The 21,203-nt window shown below is 43.0% G+C and overlaps 2 protein-coding genes across 6 annotated transcripts in view; one reads left to right on the forward strand and one right to left on the reverse strand.

The window, feature by feature from the left end:
• The first annotated feature begins 366 nt into the window (after nucleotides 1-366).
• On the forward strand, nucleotides 367-18,215 carry AP4S1 (adaptor related protein complex 4 subunit sigma 1). Its single transcript, XM_026051881.1, has 6 exons — nucleotides 367-440; nucleotides 7,303-7,524; nucleotides 8,908-8,994; nucleotides 10,083-10,151; nucleotides 13,074-13,085; nucleotides 17,888-18,215. Exons 2-6 carry the CDS (start codon nucleotides 7,387-7,389, stop codon nucleotides 18,014-18,016), a joined length of 435 nt encoding a protein of 144 aa, XP_025907666.1. The 5' UTR covers nucleotides 367-440; nucleotides 7,303-7,386; the 3' UTR covers nucleotides 18,017-18,215.
• Nucleotides 18,216-20,137: 1,922 nt separating this feature from the next.
• The window catches only part of HECTD1 (HECT domain E3 ubiquitin protein ligase 1), a 57,150-nt gene continuing 56,084 nt past the window's right edge, over nucleotides 20,138-21,203 (reverse strand). For all 5 annotated transcript variants that reach the window (XM_026051788.1, XM_026051792.1, XM_026051789.1 and 2 more), the window contains one exon: nucleotides 20,138-20,748. In XM_026051788.1, coding sequence (XP_025907573.1) covers nucleotides 20,611-20,748 — 138 coding nt within the window. In that variant the 3' untranslated portion in view covers nucleotides 20,138-20,610. The remainder of the gene's footprint in view (nucleotides 20,749-21,203) is intronic.

Here is a 21,203-nt window from a genome sequence, read left to right on the forward strand (position 1 = left end):
CGCGCGCCGCGGTTAAGATGGTGCCCGGGCGGTTGGGCGGTTGGGCGGCCGCGCGCGGACCGCCGCGTCCGTTGAAAGCCGTTGAGCGGCAGCGGGACTGCGGCGCGGGGAGGGAAGCTGCGAGAGGGGCGGTTTTGGCCACGTTGGGCKGCAGCGTTGTGCCAGGCTGCAGCGCCGTGAAGTGCTGGGAGCTTAGGAAGCGTTTGGTGAAGTCTGTAGGGATCCTCCTAGCTCGGGCCGTTTGCTCTGCGCCTTGTTCCCGTTGCATACGAAACAAAGCCTGGCGTGCTAGGCCCAAAACAGTGTTTCTGTTCTCCGGGCAGGTGCTGTCCATGGCCGAGGCCCCGCAAGTGTGAGGAGCACGTGCGAGCGCCCGCACGCTCGTGTCCTGGGGAAAGGAGGAGGCGTCGAAGGCCGCGCCATGTAGTGCAGCCTGCCAGGTAGGGCACTTCGTGACAGGCTCTTCAGTGCCCGCTGTGTCTGGGGAAGTCTCCTGATCATTTTTAATGGATGATTTTTTTTTTTTTTTTTTTTGAAGTATCTCACTGAATGATGAGGCATGTGCGTGATGGTTTTTCTGTGTCCCTTGGTGGAATGGTGAAGTTCATGTTTTCTTTCCTCCTTTTCTCCTGATATTTTCTACATGAAAGAGAGTTTTTTTTTTTCCTAAGGCACTGCTGGGTTATTTCACCTGGTTGGTTTTATCTGTGGAGATGATTGTCCCATTTATTACTGTAGTATGAATAAGGTTGAATTATCTCAGTTACAAATTATTGCTCTGAAACGAACCATTTATAAGTTATCATTTCCTATTTAAAATGACTTACCAGTCACCCATTTTTAAGTAAGATGGATTTTCTTTTGCCTCTCTTGCAAATGTCTGCATACTGTACTCATTCAGTAAGAATATGGATAGTTTCCTCAGCAAAGTTCATTCCAGATAGATCTGAAATGTATTAATTACTGAAAAATAAATACAACTTGTGTTTATCTACTAATCTCTCCTTGTCTACGTTTTGCAAATTCAGTTGTTTTATCCATTCGGATCTGTCTTCTCCACTGAATCATCTCCTACTAAAACTTAATGCAGCAATCTTCCTGATTCCACACAGATACATCTGTCTAAATCCAACTCCTTTCCACATCAGCAGATCTTTTTCATTGTCCAGGGACAATACTGAACATTACTAAAAATGAACACTTACCTCTCAACAAATCTAACTTTTTTTTTTTTTCAGTTACAATCTTAAGACATCCCCTCTTCCCGAGTGTGCAGGAGTTACTGCAGTTTCATTCTGTTGCTATATTCGGCCAAGATTTTGACAACTAAGCAGCAAAGGAAAACTTTTTTTACTCCTTCCTTCCTCCTTCACTTCCCTAGGTTGCTTTTTAAAATACTAGGTCCTGGAGTTGAACACAATGATTTCTTTTAAAGCAACATAGACCAAGTGTCTCATTACTAGATGTTTTGTACAGTGGCAAGATCTGCCATACAAAAACAAGTACAGTTACTGATAACAACAGTCACAGAGAGTGTTACTTTTTAAAGCTCTGWAYGTGGTCAGAACAAAAATAAGGATAAGGCTATTGGTTACATGAGCTGTTTTCATTTATTACATACCTTTCCACAATAAGTATGTAGACATATAGTTTAATAGACTGATGTAAATGACAAAAAATACTTGTTCTCGTGCTGTCGGATGCTAGTTCCTCTACCAGTTAGACATTTTCCTTTCTTTTCTATTTCCAGTTTAAGTGGTTTTACTTCTGCAATAGACAGAAGGCTAATTTGAATGACAGCTACAATTTCAATGAGATGTAAAATGAGCTGTAAGCTCAAATACCAGCTTGTAATTCTCAAATTCAGGTTTTGTGGGTTTTGTTTGTGTTTATTAATTACGTAGCAGAGAATATTTGAATATTGGTGAAATCTTTGAGGAAAATAAGCTATTGTCCAGTGTTTGTATCCATTGGAGGAGTACTTGCAATTATGTTTTACTGAATTTTCTGCGTGTACGTTTGCATGGTTGGCCATGCTGGAGGTTTTGGACCGTTTCCTGTGCACGGAACAGGTACTGCAGGCTCTGCCTCTCCACAAGGTCTCAACTACTGTCTTTCCAGATACTGGTTTAGGGTGTGACTCTCAAACAGGGACAAATCTCATTGAGGTGTGTCCTGTGGTTACTGCTGCCTACAGAGCTGGCACGTCCTGAAAGCCGTTCCCAAAGCATCAGCTTCTTGTTCTGCAGTAAACCAAACAGGTTTATATTTGTCTTGGATAAAAGGCTGTTTAGGTAAATGTTTCACAAACAGCTTAGCTATCTGTGCAGGCAGGGAGGATGTGCCTGCTTGGGGGCAGTAAAATCAAGGAGCCAATCTCTGCATGAGCCAAGGTCCTTCATCTCCAGTCTGTCTGCTGGTTTAGAATGAGTTAAAGCCATTGTATTGTAATTCCTAAGGATTACATAGTCTATATGTCAATCTATAACATGAGTCACACAAGCCAGTCACGATACCAGTCCCTCTCACAGATGATTATCTGCAGGAGCTACTTTAAAGAGGGTACCATTTTAAACACAGTGTGACAAGATATATTTAAATTACAGTAGTTACCTTGTAATAGATGTGTATGTGAAATTATGCTTACAGAGCAGATTTCCTGCAAATGAAGTACAGGAGAGCRCCATTCAGGAAGATAAAAATGTTTTTAAATTGCAAACTTTATTTCAAATCAAATTGTGTCTTTTAAGCTGATGCCCCGTTCTCTATATGATATACATGTGTGTGTGTGTGTGTGTATTTTTTTTTTTCCTGAGGCTTTTGGATTTTGCTTCTCGGGAGTTCATTTTGTCATATAGATTTGTAGGTGCTCCATAGATAGGGGAATAATGCTGTAGGCTATTCTGGACAACATTTCTAATGCATGGCTGCCTACAATAGGGAGAGCTGGGCTTGACAGTCCATCAGGATCTGGGTAGTCCCTTCCAGTCCTCTGTTCCTAAGCCCATTTGCGATGCAGATAGTTGTCCAGTGACCTGGAAGGAGAATGCCTATTCATTTCTGACAAACAGCCTTCAGATAGTAATGTTTTTTCACTACTAAAATGAACAAAATAATGGCAGGGATATGAAAGACTTGCATCTTGTACCAGTTCCCTTGAACCATTTAATTCTGAATGCTTTAAACCAGTAATTCGTGTTGCATTTGTGTGCATATGCATGTACTTGTGCAGGTATGTGCGGGACAGAGAAGTACATGGGGATCATAACAGGAAATGGAGCTGTCTTCATAAATAGACTGGCTATTGATCAGAAAGGGAGACTTCTAAAGCACCGAGCTTGGTGGAGGAGTGGGAGATAGATTTTTTTTGTTTAGCTACACATCGTACATCTCTACCTTTTATAGACGGAAAATTCATTTTAATACATTCTATTTGTAAGCAAAGATGAAAGGGGGAGAAATAAGCTTTGTTGGTAGAAACAAAGCTCTAGTTTGGTCTAAATTGYGCAAGCATATGCTTTTGTTCCTACAGGATAATTTTTCAAAATTAATTTTAAAGGAAGTTAAAATCTTAAGATGCTTTTATTTTTAACACTGGAGTACTTTTCAAAGGCAGCTTCTAAAACTACGTTTGCATACTTTTTGAAATCCTTTTTTTCTTTTAATTTTCACATGCAAGTCAGAGAATTTATTCCAGTGACTAGGTGATCTCTAGTGGTCCCTTCCAACCTCAATAATTCTGTGGTTCTGTGATATTTGTGCACATAGATGTGTGCTTGTGCTGCTGTTTGTGTGAGCAATATTTATGGATGTAATTTTGGAATCTATTTGTCTTTTGGCCTACCTTTTTGGTAGGAAAATGGAAAATACTTGCATCAGTGATTAGTAATACCAGCAGATGTCTCTATTTTGTCCATTAATCACTTGTTCTGATATAAATGACAGCAAAATTACAGATCAGCCATTCCAGTTCTACGGTGGCTTTACTTTGACTACAGTTGAGTGTTTTTTTGTTTGTTTCTTTTATACCCATGCTAGTAAGAGACTTTKCGAGGATTAAAAAGGAATTCTGGTCTCTTAATACTTTGATGTGTGAAACAGTCCRGGGCATTCAAAAGAATACATACAGATAAAACAGTCATGACATTAGAAAAGGACTAAGCATGTAGAAAGATTAAGTTAGTAAGAGAATAATTAGGATTAGGGGCCAATTGTGCACGTGAATCAATTCTTCATCTGTTTTTCTGTGAAATGACTCRGAGCGCAACAACTCTATTAGTGCTGCTGGGATGGATTTACCCCAGTCCTCCTTTTCTCTTGAATATCCTCCAACAAGAATATCTTCTGACATGATATGCCTCAGGCTTTTACTCCTCTAAGAGGGAATTATGTAACTTGGATGCTTTCTGAGAACAGCACTTGGGTTATGCTCCCGAGTCCCACACATGACTATATTATTAAATTAGCTTTGAAACAAATTGCTCAAAACAAAGAACTATTAGTCCGTATATCAGCAGTACGAAACACAAAGATAATGGAGAAACCTAAGAAATGAAAATAGTGTGCCTGTCTTACTATCTTTGTATCTTACTATCTTTGTCATTTGCAGTTGGGAGGAACAACATGCTCTTGGTCTCTTAGCTTGCTAATTTTTCGTTAAAAATAATAGGCATCATTTCTTAACTCTTTTTAAACCATAGCCATTTTCTGGGACCTCTCAGGGTTTAGGTTTCTTCTTAACTCTTTTTTCAGACCATAGCCATTTTCTGGGACCTCTCAGGGTTTAGGTTTCTTCTTAACTCTTTTTTCAGACCATAGCCATTTTCTGGCACCTCTCAGGGTTTAGGTTTCTTTTGCTCCCAAGGTTGGCCTAAGGGAAGAGTGCCTTATTCTGGCTGGAAGAGTCGCTCATTCCCTTCGCTACTTTTGGAAGCTTTACATCCCCAACTGACCTGTTCATCTCACTGTTCTGCCTTTTGCTCTTTATTCCTCAAAATAGTAAGACATCTCTTATTGCAACTCTGTAGCTTCAAGCAGAAGTACCGAATAGAACAGGAAAAAATAGCTGTGCCTAAAATGCAGAAAAGATTATGAACATTCCTATTTCCTCATAAATGTAGTGTAAGCTGCCATCAGACAGTGAAGATCGCTTAATAAATACCCCCTGGGTAGTTTTTTTCTGTCCTAATTGCCTAGGTGATTGTTCTCAGGGAAGCAGCCCCGCTGCTCCTGCAGTCCACAAGCTATGTTCACCACAACTCCTGTTTTTTCAGCAGCATTTACTGACATTCGTGACTGTTCTGTCAGGGTGAAACAACAACCGTACATGTGTATCCTGAGCATAATAAGACCTTGCAGTATTTGCAGCAGCTGAGAGCTACTAGGCTGTCCTTATTCCAAACAGGTTCTGGGGGAATTGGTACYGATTCCCCCTTGGGACTCCCTTTCCCTGGAGGTGCCCCACAGACTAGAGCAGATTAAAGAGGAATGAACAGAATAACAGTAAGTTTTCCTGCAGGTGCAGGATAATGTGAGGGGAGAGTTCGCCCTGTGAGATGATAAATGCAGGTAGTTGCTTTCCCTTGGAGGACTTGAGCAGATGTAGTGGAGAAAATACATGCACGCCCTCTGCCCATTCAGATACAGTGTTATCTGTTTTGAAGAGCTGCATTTCCTCCCAGGATGCTTTTCTGAAAGAAGTCTGTGAGTGTTTTTGTGATTTGTGGCATGGTTTCTCCCCGCCCATATCTATTTTTGAAATGCTCAGATCATATGGTACTTACTCAAGGATAAGAAATGCCCCAGTGGCATCTTGTGCTTATTCTTACAGGAGGTATATTTAGCAAAAACCCTCCAATTAGTATTTTGTCACTTCTTCGGTTCCTGAAGTTCCAATTTTGATACGGCTTCAGGTATATTATTGGCAATACTTCTGAGGCTGTAAATAATGTTATTTATAAACCATCAAACTTCATTTAGTTAAGAAATGAATTCTAACTATCCCATCTAATTATCCACAAGAAGTGTGGATGGAATAGAAATGTAAACTTATTTGTGAATGGAATAAATCACCGTATACTGAGGATAATGTGATCACTTTTTTMATTCTTTGTAGTGTGAGGCAGCACCTATGCAGCTTGCCTAGTTATAAAAAGTATAYGTTTAAGTATCTGTGAAGTTGCTGACGCAGAGACCAACTCTGTTCTTTGTATGTTTTCCCTTAATGCAGAAATGCATTTTCTGCATTTAGATATGTGAACTATACCATATTGTTGTGTGAATTACTGGCGTGTCGTCTTCAGTATTTACTTTCTAACAGGAGCTGTCAGATCGTAGGGGTAGAATTTGTATTAGACCTCAGTGAAGCACCGGTAAGGAACAAACCTCTGGGGTCTGAATAAAGAAATGGCTTTTGCAGTAGTTGCTGTATTTCCAGTGCGTAAACCTCAAGAGCAAATGGGCCAATAAGTCTGTGATCCAAATGGAGAGACAGATGGAAAACATTATGGTGACTGGTTTCTGGCATTAAAGAAAATAACCTAGAACTTTTATTTAAAAAAAAAAAAAAAAAAAGTTCTGCAGTTTAAGCTTTTTTTGCACTTTTCAAAACATGAAAGATTTCAGTTATTTATTTCACATGCTGATTCTGATATATGTGCACTCCCTTCAACAGCCTTTTCCCTCAGATGCTGTGTATAACATAGTTACATTTTACAGTTATATTTAAATATCAATGTAGCCTGAAATTAGGTAGTTTTGAGCAATTAAAATGAATAGATTTCTCATTAGCTAAGAGCCACGCATAGTTTTCATCAAATGCAGAACCTATCTTTATGTTTGTTATGGGAAAGTAGACTGCCAAAACCACRTTTTGGTCAGCCCAAGAGAAGACAAACTGACAAATTTTGCTTTTTTGAGCAAATGCCTGCTGTGTTAATTTTAGGTTTTGGTGTTGGGTGAATTGCTAATAAGATGTACCCAAGCTGGTCAGCCCTCTAGAGGAAAATTGTGAGTAGATTTATGATTTTGAAGAAGAAATTTTTAGCTGCACCCCCATCACAGCATTCTAAGTAGAAATGAAATTACTTGATAATGTGCAAGGTAAATTATTGTGTTGATTGTGATTGTATGAAAAAAAGGGTTTTCCATGTTGAATGTGTGCAGAAAGACCAGAGTTGTGTTTCTGTATTTTATGGTCTAGCAATATGCTCGGTCTGTAAGTAAACATTAATTTGTGCTGGTGGCTTTTATGAGATCTTTTGTAACTCCTGTGGATGCTTTTTTTTCTCTCTGTCCCCACAGAAATACTTTCAATTACAGCACCCTATATTCAAGGCTACTGCTGAGGTTAACAAAAAAAAAAAAGAAAAAAGAAAAAGAAAAAAAATGATAAAATTTTTTCTTATGGTAAACAAACAAGGTCAGACAAGACTCTCTAGATACTATGAGCACGTGGAAATTCATAAGCGGACCATGCTGGAAGCTGAAGTAATCAAACACTGTCTCTCCCGTTCAAAGGATCAGGTAAGTTTTTGGATTTTTTTTTCTCTAGCCATGTTATCTTAAAACAAATTGTAAAACATTAACATCTCACACTTTCTGTGTAAATAATTCTGAAAAGCAAGCATGCGAGCCTCATTGCTGATCATTACTTCCTTGAAGTACCCATGAAGAAAAAGAGCTGTTTTTCTAGATTATATATTCCCTCAGAGGATCTGTTACTCCATGGTGAATAAATACATTTTTCTGGGGTTTGTRGAGTCATCTGTTTCTTCAAAGGAACCCAGGGAGAATTTCATTTATTCTGTTACTACTTATCTAGCACTGATCTATAGATAGATGTTATTACTGCTTTGCCAGAAAGTAACATGTAGAATGGGCAGCTCTAAGTTCTCAGATCATTAAATTCTGATCTATATTTTTCTATTACTATTATTAATGTGATTTCTAAGCCTTCTTTTAGGCATTTTGTTTTAAATGGAAAGTTCATATTTAATGCAAGAAAGTCAGAAAATGGAGAAGTTGAAAATTTTCTTTAAGGAAAGTTAAATTTTCATAGCCATGTATTTGGCTCTTTAAGAAGAGTACCAAACTGAGCAGAATTGTCAAGCACATTGGTTTGCAGCTGAAGAGAAATCTCTAACTTGGAATCTGAGTGGGGTTTTGGGGTTTGTTTTGCTGAAGTCAGCTTCTTTATTTTGCATTAGCTATGTGTGTTCTTGAGCAGTAGTCATCACATATTTTACGCTAGAAAACCTCAGTAAAAATACCATTTCCTACCCAGTGGTTGGGGTCACAGAATTAACACTGGCTAAAGCCATTAACCTCCCCGATTCTGCTGGCAAGAGCTTCTTTAAGCAGAGACTTTCCTGGAAGAGGTGCCAGTGCCTCCCATTTCAGGAGCTGTGCAAAGTGCTGCTTTTAGAAAGGGTACTTAAAAAGCAATGGGTAACAGCACCATCTACTGGCTTCTCTCCGGTGGTGAAATACATGCAGGGTTTCCTCCTGGGCCTGCAAGTCCAATACTCTAATATTTACTAAGAAAGTATCTTTTTCTTTTAATCTGAAAATGAGCTTTAGGTTGTCTCTTTTGGAAGTGTTGCCATTGGAAGATTTAAGTGAAACGCTTGCGTTATAGCCCTGCACAAGTTACTACAGCTCTATATTGTCCTCAGTCTTTGCATATGAGAAGGGTTTTAAGATGAGCAGATGAAAAGCCCATGTAATAGGTAAATATGCTGCTAGATTTCCTTCAGGATAGTGGTTTGGGGGTATCTTAGGAAACCTATTGCTCTTTGTAGCCTTACAAGGTAATGAATGTTTCAGCCCTTTGGGTATTATGTGTATTATAATAATGCATTATGCTTACATGGAAAATACTGTTAGACYATTTTTGTTTCTGCCTAGTGTTCTTTCATTGAGTATAAGGACTTTAAGCTGGTCTACAGACAGTATGCAGCCCTTTTTGTAGTTGTTGGAATCAACGAGACAGAGGTAAGAAATTGTATAAACTCTTGAAATGTAAGTGTGTATTATTTGCAGTCAAGAACTTGGCCTTCCCACTATGGAATTTTGTAGAATTACGCAGTCAGAGAATTTCGAGCAGTTATTGCAAAATTATTTTAATTGCTATTAAATAAAAAGAAATGTAAAAGAAAATGTAGTACATTTGAGTTCCCTCTGTTGAAGCAGACTGAATTCTTATCACGAGAYAGTCTCCACAAGCCTCATGCTGATTCTGCTTTCTGAGGCTGTGTTTGGCTAATGGAAATGGAGCTTCTCAGCAAATGCAGCCACTACAGCCAGGTCAGTTGTCTCATCAGCAGTGACCTCCTAACTGCTCGTTGCTCTTGACCTCTTTGGGCAAAGAAGCAATTCCCAGACTGTCAGCTGGAAGGATGACTTTTCTGTATTTTTTTAAGGGGTCTGACTGAAAATTGGCAACTGCTGCTGTTGCATGTCTTCATGCAGCACCTGCCAGGCTTCGGTGTTTGCACTGGTTCCCAGCTCCCAGAAATGTAGAGCTTACCACTGCTGGCCATAATGGGGCTGTGTGGAAGGTAACGCGGACCCTCACAGTATCTTTAGGTCAGGGTTATATGACAGGCAATTCAGAGCAAATTCTTCTGGCCTTGGTGCCCCATGCACAAACACTGTCTCTGCGCCACTGCTGCAGTTCCTAGTGTGGCTCTCCTGCAGCTGGCAGGTGCCACTGCAGCACGGGCAGGAATAGCCTAGTTAGGTATCCTTACCTAGCTCTATATCTATCTATATATCTGTCTGTAGCTAGCACTGCTGATGGCAGAAGGGATGCAGGGCACTGGCAGAAGGCCAGCTGGGCTCGCAGGGAGCCTGCAGTGCTTGCCCATGTGGCTGGCCTGTCCTGAGGCTTGTGCTCCGGAGCTCTCTGCTCCTGCTGCCTCAGGTACGAGGCYGCACCTCCTGTTGCCACGAGTTTGTGCACTTTGCTGTAGGACTTGGTATTATTTTCTGATTTACATCACAGATTCAGATAATGCAAATAATACTATCCTATCTTCTGCCCATTCATTTAATATACYGTTTTTTAAATTTAATTTCAGAATGAGATGGCGGTATATGAGCTAATTCATAACTTTGTGGAAGTTTTGGACAAATATTTCAGCAGAGTGGTGAGTGAGACATTTCTTCTATTGCAGAACATTTCTTCTCTTTCCAAGCGGTGGTTGCTTCAGGGAATGAATCAAGGGTTTTTTTTTTGTTTGTTTGTTTTGTTTTTTAATATTTATGCAGGATTTTGCATTCATGCAAATCACTCAGGCTGAACAAGTTTAGAAAGCTGGAGCAAATGAAACTGCAGCAACTAATTTCTGTTAGTGCTCCCCAAATTACTGTCACACAGCAGTGGCGCTCTGATACAGTCAGTTAGGTAAGAATTCAACATCAGAAATGGCTCCARTTAAAATGATGCTGCTCTTCCAGGTGTGAGGGTTTTTTTTTGTTCAACAAAGTTTGAAAATTCAGCGTTATAATCCTGAATAGAGCTCATGCTATTAAATATTGCTTAATATAGGCATTCCAAATATCCCTCTAGAAAAATCTGGCTGAAGTCACGCTTAGGCAGAGTTTCAGTTTGGTTCTGTTGAAATTTATTAGCTCTCCTTCTTACAAACGCGAGAGCTGGATAGAATTTCTCCGGAGTGCCTCAGCGCGAAGGAGCTGGAGCGCTGGCTGCGAGACACCCGGCGGCCAGGTCAGCGCAGGGGCTGTGACAGGGACGTCCCCGCACGGGGCTGCCGCCGGCGAAGGGGAGCCCATCTGCGCGGGGCCAAGGGCCTGCTCGGGATGGCCAGTGCCTGCCTGGGCTCTGCACCGTTACCCCCCAGCACTCTGCCTGCCTCCTGAAACTAGCTCGGTGCTGACTATCCATCTCCCTTTGTGCTGGTACTAACCTGAGAATGAGAATTGCACTCACAAGGTGAGCAGTGATAGTGAGGAGTGGGACTTGATCCCCACAGCACAAGAATGAACAGTAAAACCTACCAGTGTCTTACTTATCTGAGGCTTTTGAGCTAATTTGTCTGAGGCTTTTGAGCTGACATTTTGAGCTAATAGCTGCCAACCCTTTCTTGAGTTGTTGTTTTCTTCTTTCTTTTTGGTTGAGGTAGAACAAACATAGATGTGTTTTTTATATGTCTAAACACAAGATGAGTCATATCTCGACTGTGTAATCCATATCCTGATAGTTGTTAGAAATTTTCTGAATTCATCATGAGAGAGATTTTGGTATTACTCATAAAAGTTGGGGTTTAAAATTAGGAGAACTGAAAAGGGGAGTGGTTAAAGAGATCTCATACCATTCCATGGTGCTATTTTTAATGGCACRTAATACACAATAAATAGCAGAGCACTGAATAACGGGGCTATAATTCTAGTGGTAGAAACCACAGACCAAGAAAGTATTAGGTCTGTGCTGTTCTGGATAAATGATTAAGCTTTTCAGAATTTTAGTAGAATCCTAAACGATGATGATAACAACAGAAACAAAACTGTGGGATGGAAAAGAACATCTGTCCTGCTCCAGAGGGACATTTTGTCATCTCTATATTTTTAGTTCTGTGAGTTTTAAACATTCTCACATAAACKATTTGTATCTAATTGAGTTTACAGAGCTTGAATTCAGATATCAAAACAAACATTCACAGAATTAGGGCAAGTTTTCAAAGTTGCCTCTGAGATTTAATTATGAATCCTTTTCATTTTCTTCATAGCTACCCATAAAGAACTCTGCATTTTGCTGAAAATACATACTCTACCCTTTCAACTTCCCTTTAATATTAAGTAAAGTTGAATTAATCAGGCTCTTGAAGTGTAATACATAAAAGCTTTTTAATTGGAGGATGGCCAAGGTTGGGCAGTTGGATGGGCATTAGAGGCCTGTAGATGAGAACCGCCTGTTTAGAGCATCTTTAGGGTATAGTGGCATCAGTAATTTTGTGAGTGGAAACTCTTCCCACTAGGAAGGAAACTCTTTCCCTAGAAATCTGGAGTTAGGCTTTAAATAGAATCCATAGAGGCAAAAGTCCTAAATTCCTTCAGCAGCAGATAAAGTCTGTGGGAGCCAGCATCTGTCTTTAAGCAGAGATTAGGAAAGCTCCACCCTGACCATGCAGGATCTTAATCACTGAGGCTGTGATTAGTCGTTTCCAAATTTAGATACTTAGCTGAGGCACCTAAGCTAGGAGCCTGGTCATCTGATGCTCCCATTGCGGTCAGCGGGGACGGATGAGGATCTCTAGCGAGTGAGTCACRTCCCAAGTGCTTGGAGGCAGCTCTTGGGGACGCCCCGCTCTCCTCTCTGCCCTGGAGACCAGGCAGGTGCCTCTAGCCCGGCGCTCCGGTTGTGCAGCTGAAACCTGGCACAGATCCAGGCCCGGGATAGAAGGGAAGTGAYGCCGATGGAAACTGTGTTGCTCGGGCTAGAGCAGAAGTGGAAAAGTGTGAGGGCACCAAGGCTGCCCCYGGCCTGTCCTCTCCTCCTGTCTCCTGCCCTGGCTCCCTCAGCCACAGGCATGGCTGCAGAGGTGTTTGCGGGTGAATAGAGGCTTGAGGGTTTTGCACCTGAAAGGATAGGCAGCAAAATACTTAGCACATTTTTAGATAAATTGTAAAGTTGGCATCAACGGCCTGTTTTTGTAGGAGGAACGTGGGGCAGGAGCTGCATGGTTAGCAATACTGCATTAGCCTGCTTCTCTACCGCTCATTTAGGCAGCACTGCATGTGTTGCAAAAGTCCCTAGTGTCTCATCTCCAGGTAGTTTTCTTGGTGAAAGTCTCAGCACGTTATCTTGTATTACAAAGGCAGGTGACCCAAAGGCAATGGAGGTTCAGAGTTTAGAACATGGATCTGTGCAGTCCAGCACAGAAAACTGGATAGTCCTGAAATTTTACATCTGTATTTTGAGGACTTTCTTTATCCTCTAAATGTGTCATGTGTAATGTGTAATGACATGAAATTACAACTTTAAGTGACAACGTTTAATGAGATGAAAGATTAAACTGTGACTAATGGTTGTCTGTTTCTTTTTCTTTCAGAGTGAATTAGATGTATCCTTTTCAATAGCAGAAATTTGTCTATGATGTACCAGTCCATAATGTCTTCATAATGCTGATTTCTCTGGGGATAAGACCAGGCAGAGTTATGATTTCACAAATTTTGCACCTGAAGTAAGTAGCAATATTTTGACACCCATTAGAAAATGTGGGTAATATTCATGAGGGCCTTCTGCTTACATCTCCAGCCATTAAGATTAACCTGGGCAGGCAGAATGCACTTTCAGAGAACGATGCCACACCAACAGCTAGACATGAACAGTTATATTTATGAGGACCTTTCAGGCTCAAATGAGGATTATTTTTCTTTAAATTTACAATAGAATACGCATTGAAATAAATTACAATGATAAGTAAATATTATAGCTGTGTCATGATCCAAGTAGTAGAGCAGAAGGATCATTGCAACATGAGGTTTTCACTTGCCTTATGAAAGTTTAGTTGGGTTTTACTTATTTATGTCAATAAACAGAAAAGAGAGAAACTCAGGAGGAGGAAACTTAGGAAAACAGCCATTGCAACAGATGTATTCTTTTTTTTTCCAGATACAACCATATTTTCACAAGTACTGTCTAACAGTTATTAGATAAAATATAATCAAAACTGAAATAATACAAATGCCAAATGCTAAAATACGATCTTAATACTTGAATACAATAAAGTTATAAAATACAGTACCGAATATTAACATGCAAAATAGGATGTAGAAGGAGAATGCAGTGCAAAGACCTTCTTCCACAGTAGATAACTAATCTTAGTCTTTCAGTCTTCTTCCTCCTTAGTTTTTCCAGTCCCAGATTTCCCCTGGATTGTAGTTTCTGGTTGTAGTTCAACAATCCTCATGACTAGAAATGTGGCTGCTTATATGAGGCACTGCTGGTACCAAGGCTTTCAGTAATACATGTGAAATACAGTTGTCAGTCTGGAAGCAAATGCTTAGAATTAATTTTAATTACCATATTTAAGAATTAAGAGTAACTGTTCAGATTTGTATTTATTTTTGACAACTTCTTGAATAGGAGGAATAGGCCCAGAGAAACAATATAGGATCTGGACCACAAGTGTCTCAAGCAGCTGTTAATGCAGTGAGAAGAACAATCCGTCAATATGCCTTTCATAAAGCATACCATCCTATCCCCACCTGGGATTAACCCACTTCCTTTGCCAAGCAGGCTTAGCTGCCTCTTGCATGGGGTATAATTAGCTCGTGGGCATAATAGCTGGTGCAGGACGTGCAGGCTCAGTGGCTGGAGCAGCAAATACCCAGCCTTATGTATAGACTCTCTGTGTGCGGAGCGTCTGGCTGGAGACTGCCTTCGCTTCCTGTCTCTGTGCTACTCTTTCTGCGTAGAGATTCACATGAAGTTCCTTTTGAAAGTGCCAGCAGCTATTTTGTACGGAAAATAATGTTTACTAATATGAAAATTACAGTAAGAATCTATGTGAGATCCAAACCAGAAACGATAGAGCATAATCACGTTGGAGCTCTTCACCCCCTCAGAGCAGCCTACCGTTAAGCCTGAGCGTTGCTGCTGAGGCAGCGCTGAGGTATTGCAGGAACGAAGGCCACTTGCCCGCCGCTCTTGAAAACATTCCCAGCCCGCGGCTGCAGCTGCCTGGGAACGTGGGGCTCGGGCTTCAGTCCCAACCCCTTCCTTCCTTCGGCCGAGGCAGCTGCCCCGAGCCGGGAGCCAGCTGTCCCTGCACACGGGAGCCGCAGCCCGGCCGGGAGGAAGCCTGTCCGGCTGCTTCCCGCACCGTGTGYGCAGATAAGGGGGGTGGTGTGTGATCCCAGCAGCTCCCTGCACAGCSTGCGGGTGTGCGGAGGGGTGTGTGATCCCGGCAGCTTCCCACACAGCGTGCGGGTGTGGGGAGGGGTGTGTGTGCCCAGGGATGCGGCGCTGGCATCTCCTGCATCCCACCCCGTCCAGCATAGGGGCTGCAGTCTCTACTTCAGCTCCAGAAGGGCTCTGCTTGTTAATGGTACTTCCATGGGCAAAGGGGAGAGCGTGTAGCCCTGGGCAAGCTGCCTGCTGCCACTGGGGCTGTCCCTCACATAATTAGGGGTGTTTCTGATGGAAAGCAGTAACACTTCAACCCCCTCCCCTATTTTAAACTACTGGAAGTAGTTAGTTGTGCTGGCGGGACAGCYGAATGAGGAAGTGCTAAAACTCTTGTAGCCCCTCTGCTTCATAGTGTGTTTTTATCACTAGATGAGCTTTTATGTATCAGCTAGTAGGGGGAATGTTGTGTAGCTCCAAGACCACGGCTTGGGTGGTGCAGGACCCTCCCTCTTGGAGCAATTGTGACAAAATAATAGTAATTACAGTAAAAATAAAGGTTAGCAGAGGACCTTTGTAGAGGATACCGTATTGCTAGGCATGGCACTAAGATCACTAAAGGTTGACTTTTCTGTAGCTTCAGGTGGTGAAGTTCAGCACCCCTGGAGACACCTTTGGGGTTTATGGAAGAACTGAGGGTGTTGCCATTGAGGGAGAGGGATGGGGGGAGCCAGAGGTCTCTGCAACGAAGCATTCCAAGAGTGTTGCCTGGGTGTGGAAAACGCCATCCCCCTGCAAGGGGGTTGTTCTTCTGCTGGGTAGATAAAAGGCTCTGAGACAGGAAATACGGGTGTGAGTCACTGCGTTCACTGCAACCAGGAGCTGAGTAGGAGTCACTGCTTGCACCCAAAGCAGGGGCTAGTAGATGACCTAGAATATCACAGAATTTGAAGGTACCACTTGCTCACTGTTGAATGTTAGCAGAGTCATTTGAGGAAAAAGAAAAACAATCAGAGAACATTAAATGGCTTTTGGCAACTAAAATTAACCTGCCATTAGATAGGCAGAAGTTGCTTTAAAGCAAGTGTTGGTAAAGATAAAGTCAGAATACCCAGAATAAATGAGGTTTATTAACTTTACATTTAAAATGGAAGAAAAAAGGAAAAAGGCATCAGAAGGTACCCTTTAGCTGAAGCTTTGTGGCGAGAATGTCAGTGAGAGTTTTGCAAGGGCTGTACATTCAGTGCCAACCCCTCTGCCGCTGCAGCAGTCCTGCTGGCACCCACAGCACCCGTGGTTGCTCCTGGGTGTGCTGCCTGACACAAGGTGCTGGCTGCACCTTATCAGCTCTTGGGCCTGTGCACACCCTTAGTTACTCACCTAAGAGTTACTCACCACGAGATACCTGAACGTGCCCCTTGGTGTAGCAAGCGTATGTCACAAGCAAGACTTGAACATCCCCTTTTACTGCTTTCTTTCTGCCCTCCTTCCTTCTCCAGGAAGCTGTCCGCCTGTAAGGACGTTCTGGGAAGGAGATATGAGATGCAGCATCACCTCTAGCTCCTCTTTGTAGGCAGTAGCTCCTACAGCCTGCAAAGAAAAGCTTTGCAGGCTGTAAAACCCACGGGTGAGAGCAGAAAAGCATCACTGGTTCCTCAACAGGGGACTAGCTGCTCAGGTCCCTGCAAGGCAGCACAGGATTTCAGCAGCAGTTTCAGCTACCCAAGTAGCTTCGGGTGAAATCTGTAAGCTGAAGAACACAGGAAAGATTCAGYGTAGGCAACAGCTGAGCCCTGTGGGGTCTCCTGCTCGCCAGGTGCTCTGACACCTTTGGGGAGAYCTGCTGGAACCCTGTTCTCACAGTTCCCTACCCATATTTTACTCTTGGCCAAGCAGAACACATTTATTGGAGCAGCTGAATCTTAAACAGCTGCTACCCCCCCACACTCGCATCCAGGAGCCCCGGATTCAGCCCAGAGAGCTCAGAGCTAGTGGTGCACAAAGGGGCAGCCTGTGCAGCACCCTCCGAGCTGAACTCTTTGTCCATTAATTTAAGCCAAAAGTTCCCTTTTGCTTCACACTTCAACCTGCACAAGTTCAAACTTACCCTTCCCAAATACCTTACCCCTCAGACTGATTAGGGGTATTTTGTATCCTTCCTGTTMCTTTAACATACAGAGCAGAAGCAGTCGCCAAGACAGACCAGCCCTTGGGCTTCCTCCCTCACTCGGCCAGAGCGTCGCACTCAGTTTCACACCCGGCAGAGCCGCCTTYGGCTGCTGCAGCCAGCCCTGGCACAGCTCAGCCTGCCCGGGGAGCCGGGACCGGAACAGGGAGGCGGCACCGGCACCCGGGGCTGGCTGTGAGCCGGGGTGCACAGGGGCTCGCACACGGGCCGCTCTTGAAAGAAGAGTCTGAGGCAGCCGTCTGCACCCAAAGGGAACGAGCCATTTATTTACTCTCCTTGAGAAGGTTTGTTGTTAAATCGATGCATCAGCGCTCTCATACCAGCTGATTCCTTTGGCCAAGCTATTTTCAAGCAGGTTGGATACAGACCGTAAGTAACTTYTTAGGGTAAGAAAAATTATATATCAAGAATGAGATTTTAGGAATTTGTTGACAAATGACCCAACAATTTCACTTAGAAGAAATGTAAACTATTTGGATTTTCACATTCAAGTTTGTTGTCTCTTGATAACAGTATTTTATGTTCAAGCAGTAAATAGTCCTCAATAGGAAAAGTAACCACCTCTGTAAGTGTAAGCTTGTCTTTCTTTTACTACTATACGATAATGTTCCAAGATGCAACCTTGGTGGGGGCTTTATCTTACCTGCTACAAACTTTGGACACCTCAGTGGCCAGGGAAAAACAGCTCAGTTGAACTGTCAGCACTGGTAAACAGCAACAAAACAGCGCTTAGAAATTCTAATCAAAGACCACAAGCAAGATGCCTGACATGCTCTCTGAATTAGTTTTGTGCTGTTCAAAATATTCTTAACTCAAAATGTTTCTAGATAATGTTCAATTTGGACAGAGTGCACATCATTTTGGATGAAATGGTGCTGAATGGCTGCATCGTGGAAACGAACAGAAACCGAATTCTCGCCCCTCTGCTGGTGCTGGACAAAGTGGCAGATAATTAGTGGGAGGCCGGAGGCGGCGCTCGAGGGGCAGGGGCAGCGCGAGCGGCAGCAGCAGGAGGGCACCCACATCCTAGCACCGACTCGTGCAATGTTCCAGCTTCTGGGAAAACAGCCAACATCTCTCCTTCTACCCTGCCCACCCAATGGAAAGACGTGACCAAGCACAAAGCGGATTCTTAATTTGCAACACTATTGACTTCTGCTATCGACGCAGCAGAAGTCTTTCTAAAACACTTTTTTTTTTTTTTTTAAATTCCCTGAGGACAGTCAATATAATGGAAACTTGCTCTTTACTCTCTAGGTTTCACTTCGTATTATGTAGCATTGTGTCAGSCCTAGGAGAAGACAGAAAACACAAATACAATTTCAAATTGAGTTTCAACCCTTCCTTTAAAGCACCCGAATTCTTATTTTCAAATAACTGTATATTAAATTTCTGTAACTTTTATGAATTCTAAGTTCAGCCTTCATCAAAAAGTTGGTTTCATTTCCCTTGCCAACAGAAATGATGGTTATGACAGAAATAGAAATAACAGAACCATAGATGTATTTAAGATTCCTGCACACTGTGGGAGTTGTAACTTGAAATATTTGGCACTTGTAGTATTATAACCTTAATAAAAAATAAGATCAAAGCATTATCTTTTATCATATACATATCAGTTCCATAAATCACACAGTCTTTTGTATCTCAGCATAGCTGTATGTATTTTAACTCTCTTATTTACTCTAGCCATACATTGTGATCATAAACTCTATGAATGATGCATAGCAAAAATAAGCAAGTTCCTCTCTACCAAGTAAGTACCAAATCGCAGCTTCCTGCTGGAGCAGGAGGTGGCAGCTCAGGAACAAAGTGCTGGCTTTGGGTGTGTGTTACAGACCAGAGCACCCAGGAAGCGGCAGCTGGGCTCACACTTCACTCACCTTCCCAGCACGGAGGCGGGCGGCTCCCTCGCAGCGCCCGACCCAGCACTAGGCACAGTCTGATACTGGAGCAGCGCACGGCTCCGTCCCTGCGTGTGCCGGGAGCTGCACTCATCTCCGGGGCATGGAGAAACCAGGGTCTACCAACTGCTGAGGGAAGCGAAGCAGGGAACAGTGCCCAGCTTCCAGCTTCCGAGCTGTTCTCCTCCTCTCACCCAGGAGACCCGAGTATCCAGAAGCTGAGAGGCCTCCCAGCTCTAAGCACTGCACACACCACCACATAGAAGCATCTCTTGCAAGCTACCAAACATCTAGATTTTAATGGAGGAAACTAAATACGATTCTGTGGACCTCTGTTCACAGATAACGTGAGCCTGGCCACAACGTAGGAGCCATMAGCCCAGCATCTCAGCAGTAACCACTACTTTCACCTCAGGACAGGCCTGTGCAAAACTTAAGTACCAAAGAAAACATGTAGCCTGTTTATTGAACACATCCTCCTTTTTCTTTTGTGTTACCAAGTGACGATACTAAAGCAGTGCTAATCCCTTACTTGCTTCCTTGTGGTCCAAGTCACACTTTACCAGGCAGTACTCACGTCACGGGAGCCATGTGAGGAATCGGGCATAGGGGAACCAGAGGCAGGGACAGCGCAGGGAAAAGGGCCACGTGCCGCRGGGGCAGCGCCAGGCTGGCTCTGGAAAGCTCCGCTGCGACATTCGGAGAGCGGAGAAACACACAGGGGTGCACGTGGCTGCGCACAGGTATTGCTTCTGCCCTGGACAACAGGCTCGTTATTCACAACGTGCAGTTTCAATAAGATTTGGAAAATATTAAGGAAATAKTCAGAGGAGACAGTTTGGTACGCTGCAAACATTTTAATGATTACTGTTGAGCTTACACATTGGGGTTTTTTTTCTTTTTCTTCTTTAAACTTCAAACTGCAACAAGTTAAATAAATGTTTATAATATACAAAGAAAATACAACCAAAAGTAAAACTTGCTTTAAGTGTGCCTTGCACTAGGAACCAGTGTTTTTTAATAGCTTTATTGTTGAGCTGCACAAACACGCTCAAGGATTTGATCTTTAAGCAGGGCAATGGAGAAATTAAAATATATTCCCACTTGAAAGAAAAAAAAAGAAAAGAAAAGAGGGGGGTGTGCATGATTATATGCAAAAACCCACTAAAATACTCCAATAGTGCAGGCACCATTAAAAAAGAAAAGCTGGAGATGCCCATTAACTCTTAAGTTTTAAGGAAGCAAGTTTCTGACCAGTTAGCGTCAAGCCAGCAGAACAGGGATCAGTGATGGCAACTGTAGTGTACAAGGTATTAAATGACCAACTTTACACAAATACACTGTTAGAAATTCATATCAGTGAACACTGAAAACGGATGCTCTGTTCGTTGGAACAGTCAAACAGAACCATCTTAATTTCCAGTTGTGCAAGCCCTTGAAGCGTCACACAGTGTTCTGTGCCAAATTCTTGCTGGCTGTGGAGTAACACGGATTTACTTTTTGTCATTAGCAGCTAACAAACTTATTCCACATGTTCCTAAAGCCTCACAGGTGAAAACAAGGCGAGTCTTCAGCGCAGAGCGTGGGCGAGCGCAGGTTCTGCACACAAGCACGGGCGGCTTGGCCGGCGCGGGAGGGCCTGGCGCTCAGTTGAGGTGGAAGCCCTTCTCCATGGTGGCCGCGAGCAGGCGCTCCCGCATGATCTCCTCGGACGAGTACTCGGGCAGCTTCAGGTAGTGCACGCACGTGTTCACCGACGGGTAACTCGCGTCGGTGGCGTCCACCTGCGCGACAGCGACAACGCGGTTACGGCACTCGCGCGCAGCGCTCTAGGGCGGGAGCTACGAGTTCCCAGCTCASTGAATCACAGAATGCCCAAGGTTGGAAGGGCCCTCCAGGGGTCATCRAGTCCAACCCCCTGCTCACRCAGGGTCCCCTAGAGCACGTGGCACAGSGCTGCATCCAAGCGGGTTTTAAAGATCTCCAGAGAAGGAGACTCCACAACCTCTCTGGGCAGCCTGTTCCAATGCTCATCCATGGAATTAACAATGTGCAAAGACCAGGGTGCCAACAAAGAGCAGCACCATGAAAGCTCCAGAGCTCACTTAGAATTCTATCTASTTCATACATTTAATTTCTGTATTGTCAATAGTTAAACCGGAGACCTGCAACAGAAGTTAGCACTGAAAGCTTGTAACACAGTGGTGTAAATGAAGAATAGTAAGAAATACCCCTGCTT

The sequence above is a fragment of the Nothoprocta perdicaria genome, unplaced genomic scaffold (genome assembly GCF_003342845.1).
Source record: "Nothoprocta perdicaria isolate Ctin4 unplaced genomic scaffold, notPer1 scaffold_8, whole genome shotgun sequence".
Lineage (NCBI taxonomy): Eukaryota > Metazoa > Chordata > Aves > Tinamiformes > Tinamidae > Nothoprocta > Nothoprocta perdicaria.